At 44.1% G+C, this 23,188-nt stretch overlaps 1 protein-coding gene across 4 annotated transcripts in view; it reads left to right on the forward strand.

Moving 5' to 3' along the window:
* Positions 1-17,440, forward strand: part of FAM171A1 (family with sequence similarity 171 member A1) — a 159,947-nt gene extending 142,507 nt beyond the window's left edge. For all 4 annotated transcript variants that reach the window (XM_066280742.1, XM_066280741.1, XM_066280744.1 and 1 more), the window contains 3 exons: positions 9,736-9,852; positions 13,772-13,886; positions 14,480-17,440. In XM_066280742.1, coding sequence (XP_066136839.1) covers positions 9,736-9,852; positions 13,772-13,886; positions 14,480-16,181 — 1,934 coding nt within the window. In that variant the 3' untranslated portion in view covers positions 16,182-17,440. The remainder of the gene's footprint in view (positions 1-9,735; positions 9,853-13,771; positions 13,887-14,479) is intronic.
* Positions 17,441-23,188: the final 5,748 nt, after the last annotated feature.

Raw genomic sequence — 23,188 nt, forward strand, 5'->3', positions numbered from 1 at the left:
GAACATATTAACAAAACCAGTTGTACCATAGGCTTGTTGACATGAGCAAGGGTTAAGTTTCCAAGGTATCTCCATCAATGTTACAACAAAACGACGTTATTCAAGGACCTATTGTGTCTTAGTTTGCCAACTGCTGGCCTGTCATCTAACGGGTGATTAGATTATTTCTTACAAACATTAGAAATATTTCTGAAGTTGCTTCAAGCATTGGTTGCCCAGTTTATACACCATGGCAACAGGGCGGGAAATGACCTCGAGGCTTTCTGAAAAAATTGCCACACCCACAAAAGTGCAAATAAATTAGAGCTTTGCTGCTCAAAGTTGTGGTCCACAAGTGGGGAATCTGTTAGAACTGCAGGATTTCCTACTTTATTCCAGACCCACTGAATAAGAATCTGCATTTAACCAGATCACCATTGTAACATAAGCACTGGTTTAGAGCATCTTCTCGCATTTGTCCAGATGTTTGTGAACTTCTCTCTTGTACTATCCCTTATTTTGAGCAAGTTCTCGAATGCTGGAAATTAGTGGCTCTGCCTACTGGTGTCCCGGTCAGCTAACCCACCCAATTTCTTCTGGAATGTAATTGCAGGATAAATATTGGATTTACTAGGTAATGAACAAAATTTCTCTCTATATGGGTCTAATTAGCCTGTAGTCTGATGAACTACTTTCTGGAAAATTTATATCTACCTATTGTAAATTTCAAAATTATCTCATTAATTTTTATTAATGCTATTATGTATTCTGCTACTTCTGGCTACCTATTTAAGACATAAGCTTTCTATAACTCTGCCAGAACTTAGTGGTTTCTCATTACTGCTCTCTCCTAAAACTTATGTCGGTAAGTCTTGTGATCACTCAGGTGGTCTGTTGCTTAGATTACATTTATTTTTAAGAATCTATTTTTTCAAAAATTAACCTAAAAATACCCAGGGAACATGTTGTAGCTGAATACAGATTCCTTTCTTGTACTAATTTCTAATAACTCAACATATCTGTGATTTTTATGCTTCAAACAGAAGGATGTTGGTTATAGGAAGCTGCCCTTAATTTTATTCTTGTTTAAAACAGCCCTGAAATGTCCTCGCCTGAAGCTGTAAGAATCCAGCCATCTGTACATAACTTTTGCTCTTCAGGTTGATTGCTTTCAACAAGAATGATTAGATAATTGACCACCAGGTAAACCCTTTGCTATGTAATTAACAAGGAATGTTTCCTCCTCACAGATTGTAAGGAAAAAATAATTCTTTTATTATATATATAATTTTATTTAGAAAATTAAATTTATTTTTAAAAAAATAATTCTAAAGCAGGAAACATAACTATTCAAAGATATAGACTTTAATTTAGAAAAAAGGAAGGCTAGGGAGGGGGGCAAGGGAGATGTTGAGGGGAATACGGGGGAGGGGGGATGCATTCTGGGTGACCCTAGAATCTATGTAAACACATTAATTAAATAAAAACTAAAAAAAAGAAAAAAAAAAGGAAGGGTACTCCACAGGATTGTAAAAGTATAAAATGACACTGTTTCTACTACGCTGATGAATGTGATGGATTCATACATTTAGTGAGTGATCTTGTCCCGATGTTATTAGGAGTACATAAAATAGACCTTGATACTTCTGTACGCCGAGCTGGTGGAAAGTATGGTAGAGGTTATAACTTAAGATAATACAGATAGATGAAAGCCTGGAAAAGTAAGTCATCTGGTTTCTAGGGAAATTCAGCATATTCAGGGATCCAGAGAGGCCCTATGATTAAAATTAGCAATAATGATGATAATAAAAATAAGTACTAGCTATGAATCTGAGAGATACAGACCTCTTACGAGATTGTTCCTCCAACCAGCTGATGTCCGTGCTGTGCTGATTATTCAGCAATAGTCACCACAGCCCAAGGGCTACTCATCGCCAGCAGCTGGGAGGCAAGACAGTCATGGTTCCTGCTGTCCAGTTTGTGCTTGTGTCATGTATCTGTGTGCCTCGCCTCTCGCATAAGTGCTGCCAAATATTTCACAGTGAAATTTAGATGAAGGAGTAAAACTGGCTGTATTTTACGGTATGAATACTCACCTTATTATTCATAAAACTTTTCTGCGATGGGTTTTCTGAGTGGCTGTGGAATTTTTTCACATGTCCCAGCTTATAGATCTAGTAGAACTCACTCCAGCTTCTTTCAGGAAAAGTATATCAGAATATGTTCGCTGCAGGAAGTAGAGCACCCAACTCTAAATGCCTAGACCCGGGGTCCCCAAACTGCGACCCGCGAGCTGCATGCGGCCCCCTGAGACCATTTATCCGGCCCCCGCCACACTTCCGGAAGGGGCACCTCTTTCATTGGTGGTCAGTGAGAGGAGCATAGTTCCCATTGAAATACTGGTCAGTTTGTTGATTTAAATTTACTTGTTCTTTATTTTAAATAGTATTTGTTCCCGTTTTGTTTTTTTTACTTTAAAATAAGATATGTGCAGTGTGCATAGGAATTTGTTCATAGTTTTTTTATAGTCCAGCCCTCCAACGGTCTGAGGGACAGTGAACTGGCCCCCTGTTTAAAAAGTTTGGGGACCCCTGGCCTAGACCTTGAGGATATTCATTGTTTACATCAGTGATTTTCAGCCACCAGTCCACACTGCCGGTCCGCAAGAAAATTTGTGAGGTCCACGAAAGAGTTAGCCACCCTGATGTTGTATGAAGATTAAAGACCTAATGGTACTAGACTTTGTACTCTTCATACAACAATCAAGATGGTTAACTCTGTGCAGACCTGCAATTGAAAACCACTGGTTACATGACAAAGAGATGTGAAACCAAGGACTCCAGGACTGCTCCCCGCCCTCGCCCTCCGTGACATCACCAAGGACCTTCAGTTCCTCTGCCGTGCCATTCTTGGCAAGTCCTCAGTTCACACAGCTAGAAAGTGCCAAAGCTGGAATTCACTTGCAGGATTATCCTCTGTTGGGGAAGTCCACCGTGGCCAGTTAACCCTCTGTGTGCTGGGCTTTGTCTCCCGGTGTTCTGAGGTCCCACATGGTAATAATCCCAATGTAAGAGCAGTGACTTGTGTCCTTGTACATTGGCTACTGTGCAAGGTGCCAGCCTCAATTTGTAATATGGTAAAATGTGGGTTTTCACTTATAGTTTCCTTTTCAAAATCAGTCATGCTCCTAACATCAGGTTTGCCTGCTTGTTACCAAATGCTGAGAAGAGGTGGCCTGCCTTCACGCTAACATGGGGCTTCTGGGCAGGAGAAGCCACATAAATCTGAGCCTACAGGTTGTATTCAAATTAAACATTATGTTTTGGGCCCTATTTTAGAGTTCTTTCCCTTTGGATAGCCATTTTGAACTCACTTTTCTTTATATTTTATAAATAAAAACTGATTTCATTACTGCTTGGGAACCAAGTTAAGAAAGCGATGCTCTTGGTGGTTGCTGAGACGCCGTCAGCTCTTAGAGACCAGCGTAAGGTGTATCTTCTTCTGTCTGTCAGTTACAGTGTGTAATAATCCTTGTAGTTATGTGAAGCATCCAAGTTAAAAACTCATGGTGCTATGCACAATGAACCTTCCCAGCTGAATACATATCTAATTCATTGTCAAAAGGCTAGGACAATTTTTCAACAAAGCATTAATTCTAGAAAATATCTCTAAATCTTTCCATTGTGTAAGGTTTAATTCTAGCAAATGACAGTTCATACAAAGCCTGATCTGTGGTAGTACTTAAGGAAAAAGAAAATGCCAAACTGGATTCAGAATGGTACTTTTCCTTGTCTGGTTTTGTTCCCCAGGCCTTCACACAGCCGGTGGACTTTCTTCCAGAGACAATTTTAAGGAGCTGGTTTATCTAGTTCCCAATAGCAGACCACCCCGGGTGGGACTTGGAGGTTGTTGCTGGTGAGGGAGCAGAGCTGGTAATAGACACACTGAAACTACTCCTGAGGGAGAAAGGAAAGGGGGAGGGAGAAGGGGAGAGGGAAAGGGAAGGAGGAGGAAGAGAAGGGAAACAAACATGGGAGTAAGTGGGAGTATTTAGTGTAAGAGCAAATAAGTCTATGTTTCTCAGTAGGGACTTACGGACAGCAATATTTTAGAGCCTAGCATTATAGTTCATCATAATCATGCCCCTGAGTTATCATGAAAAATCAAAATTATATTCTCTTTTCTGAGACAGGAGTAAATGAAACTTTTTAGAATTATATAGAGCTGCCTTTTTGGCCCTGGGCATTTGGCTCAGTTGGTTGAGAGCTTCATCCTGAAACAGCAAGGTTGTGGTTCGATCTCCAGCCAGGGCACAAACAGGAAGCAACCAATGAGTGCACGACTGAGTGGAACAACAAATGAATTCTTCCTTCCCCCTCCCCTCTCTCCCTTCCTCTGTCTGTCTCTCTAGAAGTCAGTCAATAGACATAAAAAGATTGAGCCCTGGCCTGATAGCTCGGTTGGAGTGTCCTCCCAGAGCACAGAGGTTTGACAGTTTGATTTCCTGGTCAGGCACATACAGGAGCAGCTCCATGTTCCTGTCTCCTTTCTCTCTCCCTGCCTCTCTCAAAAACAAACAAACAAACAAAAAACTGCCTTTTCAAGTTTGGGCAAATAAGGTCCAAGTTACACAGAATAACTTTCAAAACATGTTTAGGAGATGTCTTGGGGATGGCCATTGGGAAAAGGGACTTCTCTTCACCTTCATGCAGAGAAGTTTATCTTTTATCTGTTTTATATATTAATTTCTGCTAAGGTCACATTAAAGTGACAAAGTATTAAAAAGTTCAAATGCTTTAAAAACTATTTGAAAACCACTGTTCTAGAAGTTTCAGTAATGCAGAATTTCATTCCTTGATGATGCCAGAGGAATCACTATAGAACCTCACACACATACAGTCCCAGTAATAGACAGGCCACAGACATTGGACAAAACAGAGAGGTGCTCATGGCCACTGGCCTACTCCCAACGGACCCATGTAACAGTTGGCCGCACCAACAACCCCTTTCTGTGCCAGGGCAGCTGTTCATGAAGAAAGTGGCAGCCTGGCTGGGCCACTGGGACAGGGCACAAGGAAACCTGGGGTCCTGCCTGCACATCTCTACCAGGTGACCCACCTGAACACTTGACATGTCCCCAAAGGCTGCCTGGGCTGCCCACCTGTGAAGCGGACCCTGAGGGAATCTATAGCAAGCCTTCGGAAGGGAGTGATGAGAAGAGGCTGGGAGGGATGAGTTCAGAGCAAGGAGAAAGAGGGCACAGGAGCAAAGTGGATGGAGGAAGCAGCTGCTGGGCTGCTGCTGTGACCTCCTACTCTGTGTCTGGACCACAGAGGAGATGGGCTTAATCAGGACAACCCTCTGGGAAGTTGTTGTCACCTAGGAGCTTGCAGGAGCTGCCCCATCCAGTAGGCACGGGGCAGACAAGGAGAATAGCAGAGGCCTTACAGCTGGAGCTTTTCCTCATCCACACAGTAGAAGCCACATCTTCCCTCTCCTGCTCTGTCTGAGCCATACCTGGGGCCCCCACGCGGATGAGAGGGTCCCCTACTTAGCACCCTGGCCAAAGTCACATGACTTCATAGAACAGAAAAAATTGCACAGAGGTCTGTGCTCTGTGGTCAGTATCACCAGGCAGGTCGCAGCACAAGTTCCCCGGCCATAAGTAGGAAGCTCCTCTAGTGTGTACCGGCAGGTGGGGCAGCGTCCGCATCCTGCAGCGCCAGGATTTCAGCCAGGAGAAGCGCACGATTCTAGCGCGCAGTTCATTCACTCTCACATTCCCTGTAGCTTATTTCCTTCTACCAAACACATGCTTGGAAATAGCTTTTACCAATAACAGCGTGACTGTTGAATCCCAAGACAGTGCCACCCTCTTTCCTGAATACAGTTCATTTTACGAAAACTTAGACCAAAAGCAATGCCTCTTTCTCAGCTGGTTCTCTTCCCTTTAGTTGGAAAAGGCAGAGTCATGATCTGAACTTCGGTTTCATCAGAACTTTCCTGCTGGCCACACCCAGCTTTTCACAGAAGGTCCTCTGGTGTTATTTTGAGGTTGCACTCCTGGCTCTCCTTATTAAGTACCACTGAGCTCCTTCACCAAGGACCTTTCTGTGTGCTGGGAAAACAAAGGAATTTAACATCTAGCCCACTCTTGCGGAGCCTCTGGTCTGATAGAGGCGGTAAGACAGATGTTCCTGGAAAATCAGTGATACAGGAACACGTGCCCTAGGAGTGCCCAGATTTGGAAGATTCTTGAGAGCCGGAGGAACTCGGGGAAAACAACGTGGCATGACTTGAATCTTGAAAGATAGGTAGGTTTTCGGAAGAGAGAGGTTGAAGCAACAGTTGCCAGCCAGTCTCAGGCTTGGGTCAAAGTGTGCACAGTGAGGACGGACCTGGAAGAACTAAGGGGGTAGGGGTGGCAGAGGGGCTCTGACCAGCTGTGCCTCCACTCACAGGTGCCAGCGACATCCGGTTGCCCATGGCATTGGAAGCCCCGTCCTGCCCTGCCGTTAGCAGGCAGATACTACACTCCTTTCCAGCCTCCGCCCAGCAGCTCCCTCCATCCCTCCCTCCTGCCTGCCCTGTGCCTCCGCTCCACCCTCTGCATCATGCAAGCCCTCTTGCTTGCAGGCAATTCCTTCCTCTTTCTCTCTGCCCCATCCCCTCCCCAGCCCCCCAACTGACAGTCCTGCCTATTCATCAAAGCTCAACTGGAAGCCTTCTCTGCCCACACCAGGTGGCACTATTTCCTCCCTGTGCTCCCAAAGTATGTGTATGTCCTTCAGTCACTGGCCTTTCTGGCTCCTGTCAGCATCACCACCACCACCAGACTGTTGGCCCTCCAGGCTGGACATGGGGACTCGCTGACTGGATGGAAAGTGCATGTCCACTCCCTAGGCTTGCCCCAGTGTAACTGGGAGGTAGTTTTTAAGTGTTCCCAATTGCTGTGTTATGTTGTAGAAGGCAGAGGCAGCTTAAAGATCCAGTTAGGTGGTTGCTTCTTGAGTGAAAGGAATTGGGACTCTGAGCTCTCAGGTCCTTCCCCCTTTAGCCTAACCCAGCATCAGCTCCATTCAAAGAGCAGTGACTCAGAACTCTAATCTGGGGAAAACTGTAAACCAAAGAATGTGCAACCAGTTTCTGGCTGATATGAAGATCCTGGCAGGGTTGCTATTGTGAGAGCATGTGGGAGTGGGGTGTGGTATGTGAGACATGAGCTAAACACTATGGGGTCCCGGAGGGCAGGCAGAACCACAAGCAATCACAAGCAGTCCATTCTGTACTTACAGGCAAACGTTCCTACCAAACATAGCAACCCTTTCGTTTCCTGTGTCCATTGTTCTCTGAATCTTTTTCCTCAGTAGCACTGAGTGGTTTAATCATCTCTGGGTCGATGTTGTCCAGCGAAAGAACTGGAATTAGGCATCCTGTTCTCATACTCATTTTAGAAATATTCTGCCTGACCTGTGGTGGCACAGTGGATAAAGCCGTCAACCTGGAATGCTGAGGTCACAGGTTCAGGAACCTGGGCTTCCCTGGTCAAGGCACATATGGGTGTTGATGCTTCCTGCTCCTTCCCCTGTTCCCTCTCTCTCTCTCTAAAAATGAATAAATAAATTAATTTTTAGAAATATTCCACCTTGTATTTTTGTCTTATTTGAATTGAAACCGTCTGGAGCCACGAGTCAGCCTATTGCAGTGGACGTCAGACGGTAGGAGGTGCTTGCTGACGCGGGGCTCCTCGTCCTTTGCTCAGCTGCTGTCAGCAGAGGAAGGATGCGCTCGGAGGCATCACCGTGCAGCTTTCCATCTGCTGCATTTGAATGTTGGTATGGCAACCAATAGGCCCTAGAAACAGCCCCAATTATTGTGTCTTTCTTTAAGAGGAAGGAAAAATCTGTTGCCACCTCGGTGATATGAGTACACAGGCAAGGTGAGGATTGGGAGCCCCAAGAATAGACTGTGTGGTGCACAGTTGGTACATTTAGTTCTCAAGTGGAGAAGGCTGAGCACTTGGCCGTTTCAGGTGGTAGAGAATTGCAGGAGCACCGTGGGCACTGAGGCAGAGCATGAACTGTCAGTAAGTGACCAATGTCTTTGCTGGTGGAAGGGTGAATGTCCTCAGCCTGGGGAGGACACTTGGGGAGCCTGGGAAGCACACTCCCATGCCTCTGCTGCCAGCCTCCACCATGAACCTCAAAGTAAGGTTCTCTGAATGTGAAACAAGTGACAGCTAAATGACCTTAGGCAATGAGTCTTCTCCTAGACACCCCACAAAGCGAAAGAGGCATCAAATGCGGTGAAGTTTTATAGGAGATGCAGCATGGGAGAGCGGAGGAAAGAACACTGCCCATGGATGGACAGACCACCCTAGGTGCCCCTGCTCTGCTCCCAACCACTGGGAGGCCGTGCAAGAGTTATAGAGCTCACCTGTCTTCAGTGTTCTCATCCACAAAAGGAAACTAAGTCCAACTTTGTAGAGTTGTTGTGAGAATTACAGATAATGTACTGTTAGCTCTTTGTATCCATGAGTTTTGCATCTGCAGATTCAACCAACCACAGATTAAAAACAGTACAGGCCCTGGCCGGTTTGCTCAGTGGTAGAGCATCGGCCTGGTGTGCAGGAGTCCTAGGTTCAATTCCCAGCCAGGGCACACAGGAGAAGTGCCCATCTGCTTCTCCACCCCTCCCCCTCTCCTTCCTCTCTGTCTCTCTCTTCCCCTCCCACAGCCAAGGCTCCTTTGGAGCAAAGTTGGCCCAGGCGCTGAGGATGGCTCTGTGGCCTCTGCCTCAGGTGCTAGAATGGCTCTGGTTGCAACAGAGCAATGCCCCAGATGGGCAGAGCATCGCCCCCTAGTGGGCGTGCCGGGTGGATCCCGGTCGGGCACATGCGGGAGTCTGTCTGACTGCCTCCCCGTTTCCAACTTCAGAAAAATATAAAAAAACAAAAAACAAAAACAACAACATAAAAACAGTACATATCTCTGATTCATGATTGGGAGTCTGCAGATGCGGAGGGCCAACTGTACACATTTTTCTATGACATTTTATGAAAGAGACTTGAGCATCTGCAGATCTTGGTATCTGTGGGGATCCTGGAACCACTGCCTTGAGGATTCCAAGGGATGACTATATATAAAACACCTCTACTATGACAAGCCAGTACGTAGTAGGTGCTCATTTATGTTAAATGCTTGTCAGAGTAATAACTGAAAGAACACAGATCTGGACTTACTCAGTGTTTCCCAGCATCAGGACCAACTGTAAGTTTTTAAAAATACTCATCTACGTCAGGCTTTCTGAGTCAGTATTTGCAAAGGAAATCTACAGAATGCTTTTTTTAATTCCCTAGGTAAATCTGACATAGCCAGTCTGAGATTCTGGATAAAAAAATTCACCTCCTTGTTTGAGGATAAAGAATATAAACAGTGCTAGATTTTCCCCACTTTCCACTTCCACTGACCCCTGTCAAGCTACCTTTACCCTCCTTCCAAACTCCAAAGGCTTCCTCTGAAATTATCTGTGTTTGGAAGCAGAGGTGTTTGATAAAGTGGTTGATGGGAGTTCATTAAGGAAGGCAAAGAAAAACTAAAGTGAAGCATGTTGAAAAAAGTCTCTAAGGAAAGCTGTATGCAGCCCCAAGCTATCTAATGCATTATACACCTAGCATTTGGGTGACTTGTATAACACGTAAGCCTTAAATTGAAGTTTAGCATGCCTAGCGCTGAAGTTTTCCTCTGCACCCCACAGGAACGTGGCTGAAGAGTGGTCTAGGCCTCGTGCACCAGGAAGGCAGCCAGCTGACGTGGACGTACATTGCCCCTCAGTTGGGGTACTGGGTGGCAGCCATGTCTCCTCCCAACCCAGGTAACACGAAGCCAGCATCTGCTGCACTGGGGAACAATGTCTTTGAGCGGTCAGGCCAAGTACACTTTTGAAAATAACTTCAGCAGGGACATCACGTTTTACTCAAAGTGATTGAGAGTCTGAAAAATCAAATGATGAAACAAGTTATTTCATGTGGGTGGGTAAGTCCTAGGTTGGAACGTTCCTATCTAGGATAAGAATGATGCATAAAAAATCATCTTGCCTCATGTCTCTGTTTTTCTTAGACAGCTGCCATAGGAAATTCTTAATCTAAAGCCCCCAGTGGCAGCTCAGACCTCCTCCCTAATTCCTGAAACAGCTGTGGCCTGGTGTGAGAAAACATGTAGGGAAAGGCATTCAACAGAGGGACTCACAGAAAGTCATCATGGACGACTTCTTGGGGCAGAAAGCTCATTTTGGCATTTCTGAAAGACTTCAAAGCCAACCAGTAGCTTTGGATGTAGAAGAATATTCATCCCCATTTAGGAAATGTGAATGAAATTGTATTTTTTAAAGTGTGACTATAAGTTGAGGGTTTTAACTCATATCCCCTACTTTATTCCAGTGACTATTGCAGAATTGTTTTTCAAAATAGTCACCTTAAGAGCCTGACCAGGCGGTGGCGCAGTGGATAGAGCGTCGGACTGGGATGCGGAAGGACCCAGGTTCGAGACCCCGAGGCCACCAGCTTGAGCGCAGGCTCATCTGGTTTGAGCAAAAGCTCACCAGCTTGGACCCAAGGTCGCTGGCTCAAGCAAGGGGTTACTTGGTCTGCTGAAGGCCCACAGTCAAGGCACATATGGGAAAGCAATCAATAAACAACTATGGTGTCGCAATGCACAACGAAAAACTGATGATTGATGCTTCTCATCTCTCTCCATTCCTGTCTGTCTGTCCCTGTCTATCCCTCTCTCTCTGTCTCTGTGTAAAAAAAAAAAAGTCACCTTAAGAGAATTATTTCCAATGATGGCTTCTATTGTTCAAAGTACCTCCTTTTTTTTTTTTTTTTTTAGGTAAGAGTAGAGGAGATAGTGAGGCAGACTACTGCATGCACCCCAACTGGGATCCACCTGGCAACTCCATCTGGGGATGATGCTTGAGTACAAAGCTATTTTTAGTGCCTGAGGCTGATGCAGTCCAACTAAGCTATCCTCAGTGCCCAGGGCCACACTCGAACCAACCCAGCCACTGGCTGCAGGAGGGGAAGAAGGAAGAAAGGTGGAGGGGTGAAGCAGATGGTTGCTTCTCCTGTGTGCCCTGATCAGGAATCGAACCTGGGATGTCCATACACCGGGCCAGTGCTCTATCCACTGACCCACCAGCCAGGGCCAATGCACTTTTTAATCTGGATCTCTTGGATTGCCTTCATTAGTGAAACTCTTCACTGATGGCAAATCTTTATCCTCAGAGGGTCAGGTTGATTTTCCAGAGGTACATCTAAGAGTCATGTATATCTCAGTCTGGTGAATAAAGTAGGTGATTGAGCCTAAGTCAAAATGTGCTATGATTGAAAAATGTCTTATAAATTAACCATGAAGGCAGTTCAAAAATGTGAGTCCAAAATATTTTAGCAATGGAATTATCACTGGAATGAACACTGAGACTCCCAAAGTAACCATTTTATTAGAGGCCATTTCTAAATGGGTGTTGAAGAATTTGTCACCATTTACTTTATTTTCCCATACTGAGAAAATGTACACTTCATGTCTGTGTTTTCAGAATGTTTCCCTTTATGATATTATTCTTGTAGCAATATAGGCATGAACCAGTCTCCAAATCCGAAATATTTAGGATATGATGAAGAGTAAGAAAAGAAAGAAAAATTCCTTCAGTACCAAAAGTAGAGGTCACAGAACCCATGCATTAAAGTGAACTTTCATTTTAGAGCTATTTCAAGTTACCTTGGTTATCAGTTTTCCTAGCAAGTGACAGATTAATAGATACTTTTGTAAAGAGAGGAGAAAGAACTGCTGGATGTAGGTTCACCAAAGCTTTCTAGCAATGAAGAAAGAGGAAAAACAGCTAAAAAAGCATACATAACACAGCCCTTGATGGTACTTAATGTAGAAACACATATGTTGGTAACTTCATAGCCATTGCTGTTATTAAAACAAATTACAGTGATGCTGTGTTTTAAGAAGCCCAAAACCAGCAAGAAAATAATTAGGGTTTTCCTTTTTAATTCTCTGGTTGAGAAGGAAATGAAGTATGCCTGTGAATGTTACAAAGGTTTCCACCGGCAGAAGTTAAAATAACATATTAAGTACTTAAAGGAATCTAGCTTCAGTTATTTGGAAATGCTTTTTATGTATACCCAAAATGTCTTGGTGACTCCTGGCAAGGCACCGCCATGCCTGTGGAGGTTGTCTTCATGTAAAAAATTGTTTCTCTGAATGAAGGAAGGATATAGTTGCCAAGTATTTTTCCAACTTTTGTAAATTTTAACTCCACCCCATTGAAGTGAATTATATTTGGGAGGGGATGGTGTAACCTTTTTTTTTTTTTTCTTTAGTGAAAGGAGAGGAGGTGGAGAGACAGACTCCCATATGTGCCCTGACCAACCAGGGTCCACCCGACAAACCCACTAGGGGGTGATGCTCTACCCATCTGGGGCTGTAGCTCCATGGCAACTGGAGCCATTTTTTAGTGCCTGAGGTGAAACCATGGAGCCATCCTCAGATCCCGAGGCCTTGCTCAAACCAATCTAGCCATGGCTGCAGGAGGGGAAGAAAGAGAAAAGGGGGAAGGGTAGAGAAGTAGAATCTAGTAGATGGTTGCTTCTCCTGTTTGCTCTGACTGGGAATCAAACCCGGGACATCCACACGCCAGGCCAACACTCTACCATTGAACCAATTGGCCAGGGCCTGGTGTTATCTTTTGCACTTAAATAATGTCACTATTTTCAAAAACTAGTTTTCTAGCTCTTAAGAGATTTGTCCCTTTCAAAAGATTTTTGAAGAAATCTATCCCTTAAAATATCAAAAATCAATATGTGACTGGATGTTTTTGATATTTAGTGATTAGAACCTTACTACTCTGAGACAGTATAAAACCACAAGTTTTTCCTTTCCACCTGTGGTGCACTGCCAGGACACCTGCACACCAGGAAGGGCCCAAACATCGTAATTTGGGGAGGTTTTTGTTGCTATTGATTTGTTGTTAGTGACATTAAGATACATTCTTAAAACTATTGAGCTTAACGAGTCTACATTAAAGTACCTCATGAGAGTCTTTTCAATATAAATGAAAAATTCTATTTATCTCTGATAACCTGATCTATAAGTTCTGAAGAGGTCTGTACCACATATGATTAATCATTTTGAAAAGTTATTGTAGAGGAAGATTTTATTTTTTTTTAATGGACCGCATTTTAGAAAGACTTGACACCCCATAATAAGCCATGGATGCTTTTTAAGTCATAGGACATTTCTCTCATAGGTCCTAACTTATATATTTAGGCAAAGGGCTCTTCACACAGTCATAATGACCGCCTGGTGAAAGTGATAATAAAATCTTGTGATTTTTTTTTTTTCTCCTGAAGTATAAAATCTGATATTCAGGCCATCTCTCTGAACATGAGTTCCACTCATTATATTATAATGCATCCATTTGGTTTTATTAAAAATCACATGTTTAGAATGCTGAGCGAATGTGGCTCTCTCAGCTAACTACGAAGGGACTTGCCACACTGCATGTAGTATTTATGTGTTCAGGGTGGTGCTGGCCACAGCTGTGTCAGTAATGGTGCTGGTCATCCCGCCTTACTGAGTGACATCATGATATCGTCTGAAGAGAGTTTGCATCTCCCTGCTCCAGGCCCTGGCCAGTAAGAGTAATAAAACATGACATTTTTGTTTGTTATCCCTCTTTATATTTAAAGGTTTTCACAAATCTAAAATGCCCTTTTCTGACCTTCTAGGTCCCGTTGTCACGCAGGATATTACCACATATCACACGGTGTTTCTTTTGGCCATTTTAGGAGGAATGGCTTTCATACTTTTGGTTTTGCTGTGTCTCCTTTTATATTATTGCAGGTAACGTTTTACCATTTGGGCAATATATTTTTTTCATTTGGAATGTCTTGTGCAAGCATTGATATGGAGGTTTTTTTTTTAATTTTTATTTTTCTGAATCAAAGTCCCTTTTTTTATTCATGGAAAAATATCTACAAACTTAATATTTGTTATCTAACTTGAAAATGAATGAAGAAAGTGAGGCACCTGGTGTATAACTTTGCTTGAAAGGGGGGCTGTAAAAAAAGTGTTGACAGTTGCCCTATGATTCACTCAGAATATTCCTAAATGCTGATTCAGACATGATATTCTCAAGGACAAAGCAGAACTATTTTTATTGTGATGCCTCGTTTTGGAGAATGTTGATTGTTGATTTTTTGAGTAACTGCCTTTGAATGAGTGACTCAGATGTACTTATAAAAGCCTGAGGGTGAAATCTGTGGATCAGGCCGCTCTGAATCAGAATAAAGCTGAGGGTGTGGGGTGAGCAGGCGTCTGACTGCCAGTTAGTCGTTTTTTCTTGTTCCTGTGGAAATTGCAAATTATGATTTTACTTGAAACTTAACCATTCCAAGAACTCTTTAACCTTTGGATTGTTGTGTCATTGATTGCAGACGGAAGTGCTTAAAACCTCGTCAGCACCATAGAAAACTGCAGCTGCCAGCAGCCCTGGAGAGTTCCAAAAGAGATCAGTCCACCTCCATGTCTCACATCAACTTGCTGTTTTCCCGCCGTGAGTCGGAATTCCCGGGCCCACTCTCTGTCACCAGCCACACCCGTCCGGATGCCCCTGGCACAAAGGAGCTGATGAGCGGGGTCCACTTGGAAATGATGTCTTCCAACAGAGAAGTGGACATGCACACTCCCATGCTAAAGCTTTCTTATAGCACCTCGCAAGAATTCAGCTCCCGGGAGGAACTCCTGTCTCATAAGGAAGAGGATAAAAGCCAAATCTCCTTTGATAACCTGACACCCAGTGGGACGTTGGGGAAAGACTACCATAAATCTGTGGAGATTTTCCCCTTAAAGTCCAGGAAATCTGTGGAAAGGGAAGGCTATGAGTCCCCTGGCAACAGTGACTACCGGAGGAGTTATAATGCCATGCTGTCTCAGCCTTTATTTGAAAAGCAAGACAGAGACAATCAGGCCTCCATTAACCATATTTCCACAGGAAGTAAGCTCACCATTCAGGAACACATGTACCCCGCCCCTTCCTCTCCCGAAAAAGAACAGCTGCTTGACCGCAGACCTACTGAATGTATGATGTCGCGATCCGTAGACCACCTGGAAAGACCCACATCCTTTCCGCGGCCTGGCCAGTTGATCTGCTGCAGCTCCGTTGACCAGGTCAATGACAGCGTTTACAGAAAGGTGTTGCCTGCCTTGGTCATTCCCGCTCACTACATGAAACTGCCCGGGGACCACTCGTATGTGGGCCAGCCCCTGGTCGTGCCAGGGGACCAGCAGCTTGGAATCGAAAGACTGCAGGCTGAGCTGTCCAGCCCCCATGCGGGGATCTTCCCGCACCCCTCCTCTCAGATCCAAGGCCAGCCCTTATCCTGCCAGGCAATCTCTCAGCAGCACTTGCAGGATGCAGGCAGCCGGGAGTGGAGCCCGCAGAACGCGCCCATGTCGGAGTCCCTGTCCATCCCAGCGTCCCTGAACGATGCGGCCTTGGCCCAGATGAACAGCGAAGTTCAGCTCCTGACCGAAAAGGCTCTGATGGAGCTTGGTGGCGGAAAGCCGCTCCCACACCCCCGGGCCTGGTTCGTCTCCCTGGACGGCAGGTCCAACGCGCACGTTAGACATTCTTACATCGATCTCCAAAGAGCTGGAAGAAATGGAAGTAATGATGCCAGTTTGGACTCGGGCGTAGATATGAATGAACCAAAATCTGCCCGGAAGGGAAGAGGAGAACCTTTGTCTCTCCCGCAGAACCACCCACCCGTGCAGGAGCATGCGCAGAAGGAGCCGAGGACAGCGGACAGCACCGCCTACACGCAGCTCGTGTACCTGGACGACATGGACCAAAGCGGCAGTGAATGTGGCACCACTGTCTGCACCCCGGACGACAGTGCCCTGCGATGCCTGTTGGACAGCTCCAGCCGGAGGAGTGGCGGCCAGCTGCCCAGCCTGCAGGAGGAGACGACCAAACGAACTGCGGACGTCCCCCCGGAGCCCTTAGCCAGCCCGGATCAGAGAAAATATACTCACGAGGACGATGAAGAAGATGATGACGACGATCAAGGAGAGGACAAGAAGAGCCCCTGGCAGAAGCGGGAAGAAAGACCCCTGATGGCATTTAACATTAAATGAGCAACCGCAGAATTCACCCAATCTTAACAAAATTGCCAAAAATTTTTACTTATAAAAGCGCTTATGTGTGGAGGAAGTTGAACAATGGCAGCGCTGGCCAGTGGTCGTTTCTGTACCATTTGTGTAAATGTTAGAAAGGAATTACTGTGGTGACTCAGAAGAAAGGAGGATGGTAATGGATGCCACACCACCAAGGAGGTGGCTGAACATAGTGTCTGCCTTTCCACGTGCTTGACACGTTCCCCCCAGAACACTGAAAAACCACAAGTGACGTTGCCGGGTTGTGTTGATAACCTCAGTTCTCCTTTGAGAGCCCGGGAACAGATGAAACTCTTTTTTGCATTGCTTGAGTCAATTTTATCACAATGATGCTCCTGTGAAGTTATGATTGAGAAATCAGCTTGGCACTTAGTGTCTGGAGGTATTCATTACCTTAAAGGAAAGCTATGCATCGCTGCTTCATGCTATTACTTTGGTTAGGTTTTTGCTTTGCTTAGTTCTTGTTTTGGGTTCTCTTTTTTAACAAACCCAGTTTGGTTGTTAAGATTTTATTTCTTCATTTTCATCTGTTCTGCTTCTCAGTGGTTTATTTCCATGTCTCCTTTCAGGAGCTCCTGGGTGTCATCTCTTAACATCCAAGCCTTTTAATGAAATAGTACTGAAATTTTTTATCAGCTGAGAATCCTTCAACTCTGGTCCCATTAACTCCAAGTGCCTTTTTTACAGTGACAACAGACAGTCCCTCACTTATCCTCTTTGTTATTCTTAACTCTTGTAATGGAACTGCCTGGATTTTATAAAGTTATTAAATGATATCCCTTTTCTTTGAACTGCATGCTGCCAAGTGCCCGTTTTGTGTGCAGAATTCTGATTTCAGCACAGTGTACTCTCTAGTTCTCCTGTGTGACGTGGATTCTGTTTAGCTAAGATAGACTAGAGGACACCTTAGAGATCCCCTCCCCACATACACACACACACACACACACACACACACACACACACACACACTTCATCCCTTTGGCCACTAGCCAGTATTATGGTTCTATTGGCTGTTTGTATATATGGTTACGTATTAACGCTGGAATCCTATGGGCTGATCTTACTCTACCAACATGGAATATGGACTGAACAAGTCGACTGAATGTGACTATTAAAAAAAAATCTTATGTGCTATCCAAAAGTGCCAGAATGACTCTTCTGTGCATTCTCCTTAAAGAGCTGCTTGGTTATCCAAAAATAAAAATTCAAAATAAACTGAAGAAAAAAAAACTATCTTATGGTCCTTTTCGTTCATTCTGAGTCATTATTTGTTTCAAAGTTGTTGTGAAGAATTTGCTGTTCATATCTTGGAAGTCTAAATGCCAGTTTGTTGGGCTTATAATCAAAGACCACTGTGAATTTACACTATGATTAAAGTCCTTAAAATTCACCTTTGTGCCTGACCAGGCGGTGGTGCAGTGGATAGAGAGCGTTGGACTGGGATGTGGAAGGACCCAGGTTCGAGACCTCGAGGTCGCCAGCTTGAGCGCAGGCTCATCTGGCTTGGGCAAAAGCTCATCAGCTTGGACCCAGGGTCGCTGGCTCCAGCAAGGGGTTACTCAGTCTGCTGAAGGCCCGCGGTCAAGGCACATATGAGAAAGCAATCAATGAATAACTAAGAAGTCGCAACACGCAATGAAAAGCTAATGATTGATGCTTCTCATCTCTCTGTTCCTGTCTGTCTGTCCCTGTCTATCTCTCTCTCTGACTCTCTCTCTGTCTCAAAAAAAAAAAAATTCACCTTTATGATTAGTTGCATTCAAGAATACAAGGTAACATTGTGTGGTATTTAAGATAGGAAAAGATGTCTGCACTTTAGAAAACTGACATTTTCTTTTATGTTTAGTATTGATTCACCTTGGAAAAGAATCCAAAAGACCTCATTAAAATGACCAGAACCATCCCCAATGTGTAAAATTATGCCTCAGAATCTTTAATGGAGACATCGGAACATAGAAGATATTGGTGGAAGCTATGTTTATAGGAACAGCTTCCATGCGGATTCATTCTTTATTCGAAATTCCAGGCAGACCGAAAACTAATCAAGGTGATTTTTATTATATTCATTCTAAAGTGTTATGTTTAGTATTTTGTTTTTTAAGAGGGAAACCGGTTGATAGAATCTCCCACAGTGTTTGGACATCTAAATGGGACTCTGTGGTTTAACAAGTGAGGAAACCTGTGAGAGTGAACGTTCCCACCAATGTAGCAGGTGAGCCCTTGCAGACTCTGCTAAGACTCCCTTTGTCAACTACCCTCCAGAGAAAAGGTAAGTAGTCTCTCTAAGAGTACATGGGGTAAGACCGAGGGGACTGTGAGAATGCTGGGAAATCCTCAGCCCTTTGCAGCTCTGCCTAAGGATGCTGTCAATGCAGTGACCTCCTTAAAGCATCAGTTTTCAGAAGAACATGTCAATACTGATTGTGGGAAATCTGGCAGAAAGATTAGGGGGGAGGGGTATTTCCTGACTTTGCATTAGGCTGGACATACCTGGGTCTACCACGAATATGAAAAGTGTGGAACACCAGCAATGGTCAGAAGATACTGTGCCTAGAAAAACAAGGTGCCAAGGCAAAATTGGTTCTGCCAAAGATAGGACTTAACTCATTTTCACTTACCCAAAATGAGGCTCATAGGTTAATATTTTTGCTCAGGGTGCCAACACTGATTACCAGACACAAATTGTCTGCACAGAGCACCGTGACTGCAGACTATAAATATTTTTTCTTCTTTCTAGCCTGGTGAGGGAATGTATGTCACAGTGTCCCAAATCAATTATGTTGTCTGAAGAACTAAAACCGTCAAAGGCATCTCGCTTATGCCACCTAGTGGTGGGTTTTCACCAGCCTATTAATTAAGGATATTTCAATCTGAATAAACAGGAATCCAGGGCCAGCTCTGGGAAGACAGAATGGCTGTGCCCAGGGGTGATTTGGACCTGCTTCTCCAGGCAAGGAAATGGGGACTAATGTTTGTTGGGTCTCTACCCTGGAATCAATGTATTGCAAACGATAATGCATTCAGTTCTCAAAACCTTGTTAGGAAGTTATATTTATTCCTCTGTTTTACACCTAACTAAATTGAGGCTTGGGGGGTGGAGTTAAGTAATTGAGGCCACTCTGCTAGAAGCAAGGGTATGCTGCTTAAACAACCAGCTCTCTGGATATGAATGCATCTAGGTTATAAATGTTCCTAATTAAAGGATTTGTAAGGACACAGCTTACAAATCCTAACAAAATACATAATTGTAAATTCCATTTATAGTTCTTTTCACAAAATGTTCTCATCGATTTTTGTCATACCTGTTATGGCAATTGACAGAAGGATGTAGCTCTGACATGAACATTAATGGATTTTTTTTACATGAATGATTAAGATGAAGCTGAAACAATAAAGACATGTGTCAGAACGTTACTCGTTCATCCATCATAATGTGTCTTCTTTACTGAGTCAAATAATAGTTTTTGAATACTGGAAGACTATTTCTTCAGCTTGCTGTGTTAGTCACAATGTAATGGGGTCTAGATATGATACAGTTTTAAGTTGAAGGTGCATTAACATTTTCCCCATCATTTTCTTAAATCTACACAATCAACAAGTCAAGCAGATTTGTGTCACTGCCAGTTTCCATGTTATAAATACTCCCACATAGCCAGTTTCAAGCAACTAGAGTGCATCACTGCACTCAGGAGTTGGAAGAGATGCACTGTAGAACACAGTTAAATTCCCACCAGAAGCAGAAAGGTAAATGACCTCAAGTGCATTGTCAAAGATATACTTGATCCTCATTGTTTGCAGATTCTGTATTTGCAAGTCTGCCTACTTGCTAAAATTTCTTTGTAACCCCAAAATCAATCCTTGTTGTGTTTTCATGTTCATTCATGGATATGTGCAAAGCAATGAAAAATTGGAGTTGCCCAACTCCCATGTTCCTAGCTGAGGTTAACCAGCACTGTTCTGCCTTCTTGTTGCAGCTCTCGCTGTCAATAAATGTCCCATTTTTGAATTTTGTTTATTGCCTTATTGTCTTCATTTTTGGTGTTTGGTTTTGGTTGTTTTGTTTTGGTGATTTTACTGTTTAAAGCGACCCCCAACCCTACTGCTGAAGTGCTGGCGAGTGTTCTACGTGAAAGAAGGCTTGTGCTGTGCCTGATGGAGGAAATACATGTGTTAGATAAGCTTCTTTCAAGCATGACTTAAGGTGCCATTGGCCATGAGTTCAATGTTACAGCATCAACACATAAAACAAGATTATGTATTGTTCAGTTGATGAAAATATAGTTACCGAGGCTCACAGGCACCTAACCCTGTATTTACCCTAGGAACAGTGATTCTAACATTGTATTCCCTAATTTAATACAGCTACTTTATAGGACATAACTACCATGAATAAGAAATAAAGTGTAGTAAATAATTAGGAACTCACTATTATTTTAAGATGGTGATCATATATGATGACTTTTAAGTAATCATTGCCTTTGTTTTTTGATATAATTATTCATTAGCTTATAAAATTTAATTTTCTTTTAAGTGAGAAGAGGGGAAATAGTGAGACAGCCTCTTGCATGCACCTAACTGGGACCCACCGGCAACAACCTTCTTGAGCCAATGCTCAAATCAATCGAGCTATTTTTAGCACCTGAGGCTGATTCTGGGACCCACTGAGCCATTCTCAGTACCCAGGGCCAACACTCAACCCAGTCAATCCACTGGCTGTGGGAGAAAAAGAGAAAGAGAAGGGGGAGAGGGAGGGGGAGAGAAGCAGATGATCACTTCTGCTGTGTTCCCTGACTGGTAATCAAACCCCAGACATCCATACACTGCACTGGTGCTCTATCCACTGAGCAACTGGCCAGGGCCAATTTGTTGAAATATCAATGGTTAGAATCAGGAGTATCTCTCATGCTGCCATTACTATCTTCATTTTGTGGTCCCCATATTTAATAGGAAAGAAATGGCCTTACTGGTAACCTGTAGACTTACCCGAGGCTCCGCTATTCGGATGGTAGATGTGGAGGCCTGTGGCAAGGCTGGTCTCCTTCAGTCTTCTTCCCCCAGGACACCAAGGAGTGCTGCTCCATCCAGGCCAGCGCTGGGCAGAGGCAGGGGCTGGGAAGAGACAGCGCCTGGACCTTGAGGGGCTTATGGGCTGTCTGACCCCTAATGGCCCTCACAACCACAGGGAGGGCAGGATCTGGCTGCTGTCCTGGGATTGGAACAGGAGCAACTCCAGTGTGCCTCCTGTTTGTACTTAAAGCAGGCCTCTGGGGAAGGGCCAGAAAATTCCTGAAGGTATTTTGGTGGGACTTAGCAGTCTTTTTGTGGTTTTACTGTCTGGGAGACCTCCTGGGCAAACATCTGTAAGGCCTAGGTTTGGGCTAGTCTCTGTTCCTCTTCCCAATTATTGAAGACCTTAAAGGCCAGGTTTAGAATTCTCCTTCTGCCTAACCAGGTGGTGGTACAGTGAATAGAGCATCAGTCTGGGATGCCGAGGACCCAGGTTTGAAACCCCAAGGTCTGGTGCGAGCTCATCTGATTTGAACATGGGCTCACCTGCTTGAGCATGGGTCACCAGCTTGAGCGTGAAGTCGCCAGTTTGAGTGTGGGATCGTAGACATGACTCCATGGTTGCTGGTTTGAGCACAGGGTCACTGGCTGGAGCCCCTGAGTCAAGGCACATATTCTCCTTCTAATGTTCCTCTAGCAATTAGTGTTTCAGTATTACATGTTATTTCAAAATATCTAGATAATCAATAATTTTTGTCAAAACTCACTAATTTAGAAAGGAACAACAAATACAAGTTAAATAGATCTGCTTAGATGGCTAAGGGTCTTTTTCTTTTCTTTTCTTTTCCTTTTCTTTTAGTAAGATTTACCTTTCAGAAGCTTGCATTTTAAAAGATGACCTAGATAAGATTTGATGGGCTTTGAATTGTTTCTGGAGCCACACCTCTGCTCCTGCAAAAATTTTATTTGTAAAGCAAGGACAGTTGTTTTTACACCTTGTTGGGCAGATAAAATATATTATGCTCACTTTTTTAAAAATGGTGCTGCCCACATGGAAGCCCATGCCCAGGTGATTGCTTGGGATGGGCATGATTATATTTTGTTGTTGTTGTTGTTGTTTGTTTGTTTGTTTTAGAGAGGAGAGGGAGAGAGAGAGACAGAGAGAGAGAAGGGGGAGGAGCTGGAAGCATCAACTCCCATATGTGCCTTGACCAGGCAAGCCCAGGGTTTCGAACCATCGACCTCAGCATTTCCAGGTGACGCTTTATCCACTGTGCCACCACAGGTCAAGGCATGATTACATTAATGTGTGTTGGGGGCAGGCTGTGGGCAAGCAGGATCCTTGCATCCTGGGGCTTGGTTTTAGGACTAAGCCTTTCCCACCCTTTTTGATGTGGGGTGGTACACTCTCATGAGGAATCCCATCATGCTTCAGATAAGTGACTTTGTATCAGAGACTTCCCTATTTATATATTGGATTAAAGGTTTGTATTTCTACACTATAAAGTGGGGCAGACCGGGAGCTTGCTCTTTCTTGGTTCCTTAGATTATCGTTAGAGCAGAGAGCAGAGAAAGGCCACATGGAGGATAGGAGAGAGGCAGCGAAGATGGTGGAGTGTTGAGGGAGAAACCAGTTTGTGCCGAGTTTGTGCAGGGAGAAGGAAAGAGATGGGGAACAGAGGTGAATAAGTCTGGTGAGCTAGAAACCTTTGATTCTAGGAAACTCAGATAAGTCAGTAGCTTTGTGAGCACTGAATTAGTAAGTTTTGGAGTCCAGTGTGTGTTTTTACTTGAGCCAGAATTTCTGAGCCAGTGCAAGCTAGGATTAAAGGTAATGGCCCACCAGTTTTTGGCTTCGTTGTTTCATTACCATCTGTCTGAATCTAATGAGAACCTGCATGGGCCAGGTGGCTTTGATGGTGGCCGTGGCTACTAGCTTTACATACCTCAAGGACTGCGTT

The sequence above is a fragment of the Saccopteryx bilineata genome, chromosome 5, assembly GCF_036850765.1.
Source record: "Saccopteryx bilineata isolate mSacBil1 chromosome 5, mSacBil1_pri_phased_curated, whole genome shotgun sequence".
In the NCBI taxonomy this organism is placed as follows: Eukaryota; Metazoa; Chordata; class Mammalia; order Chiroptera; family Emballonuridae; genus Saccopteryx; species Saccopteryx bilineata.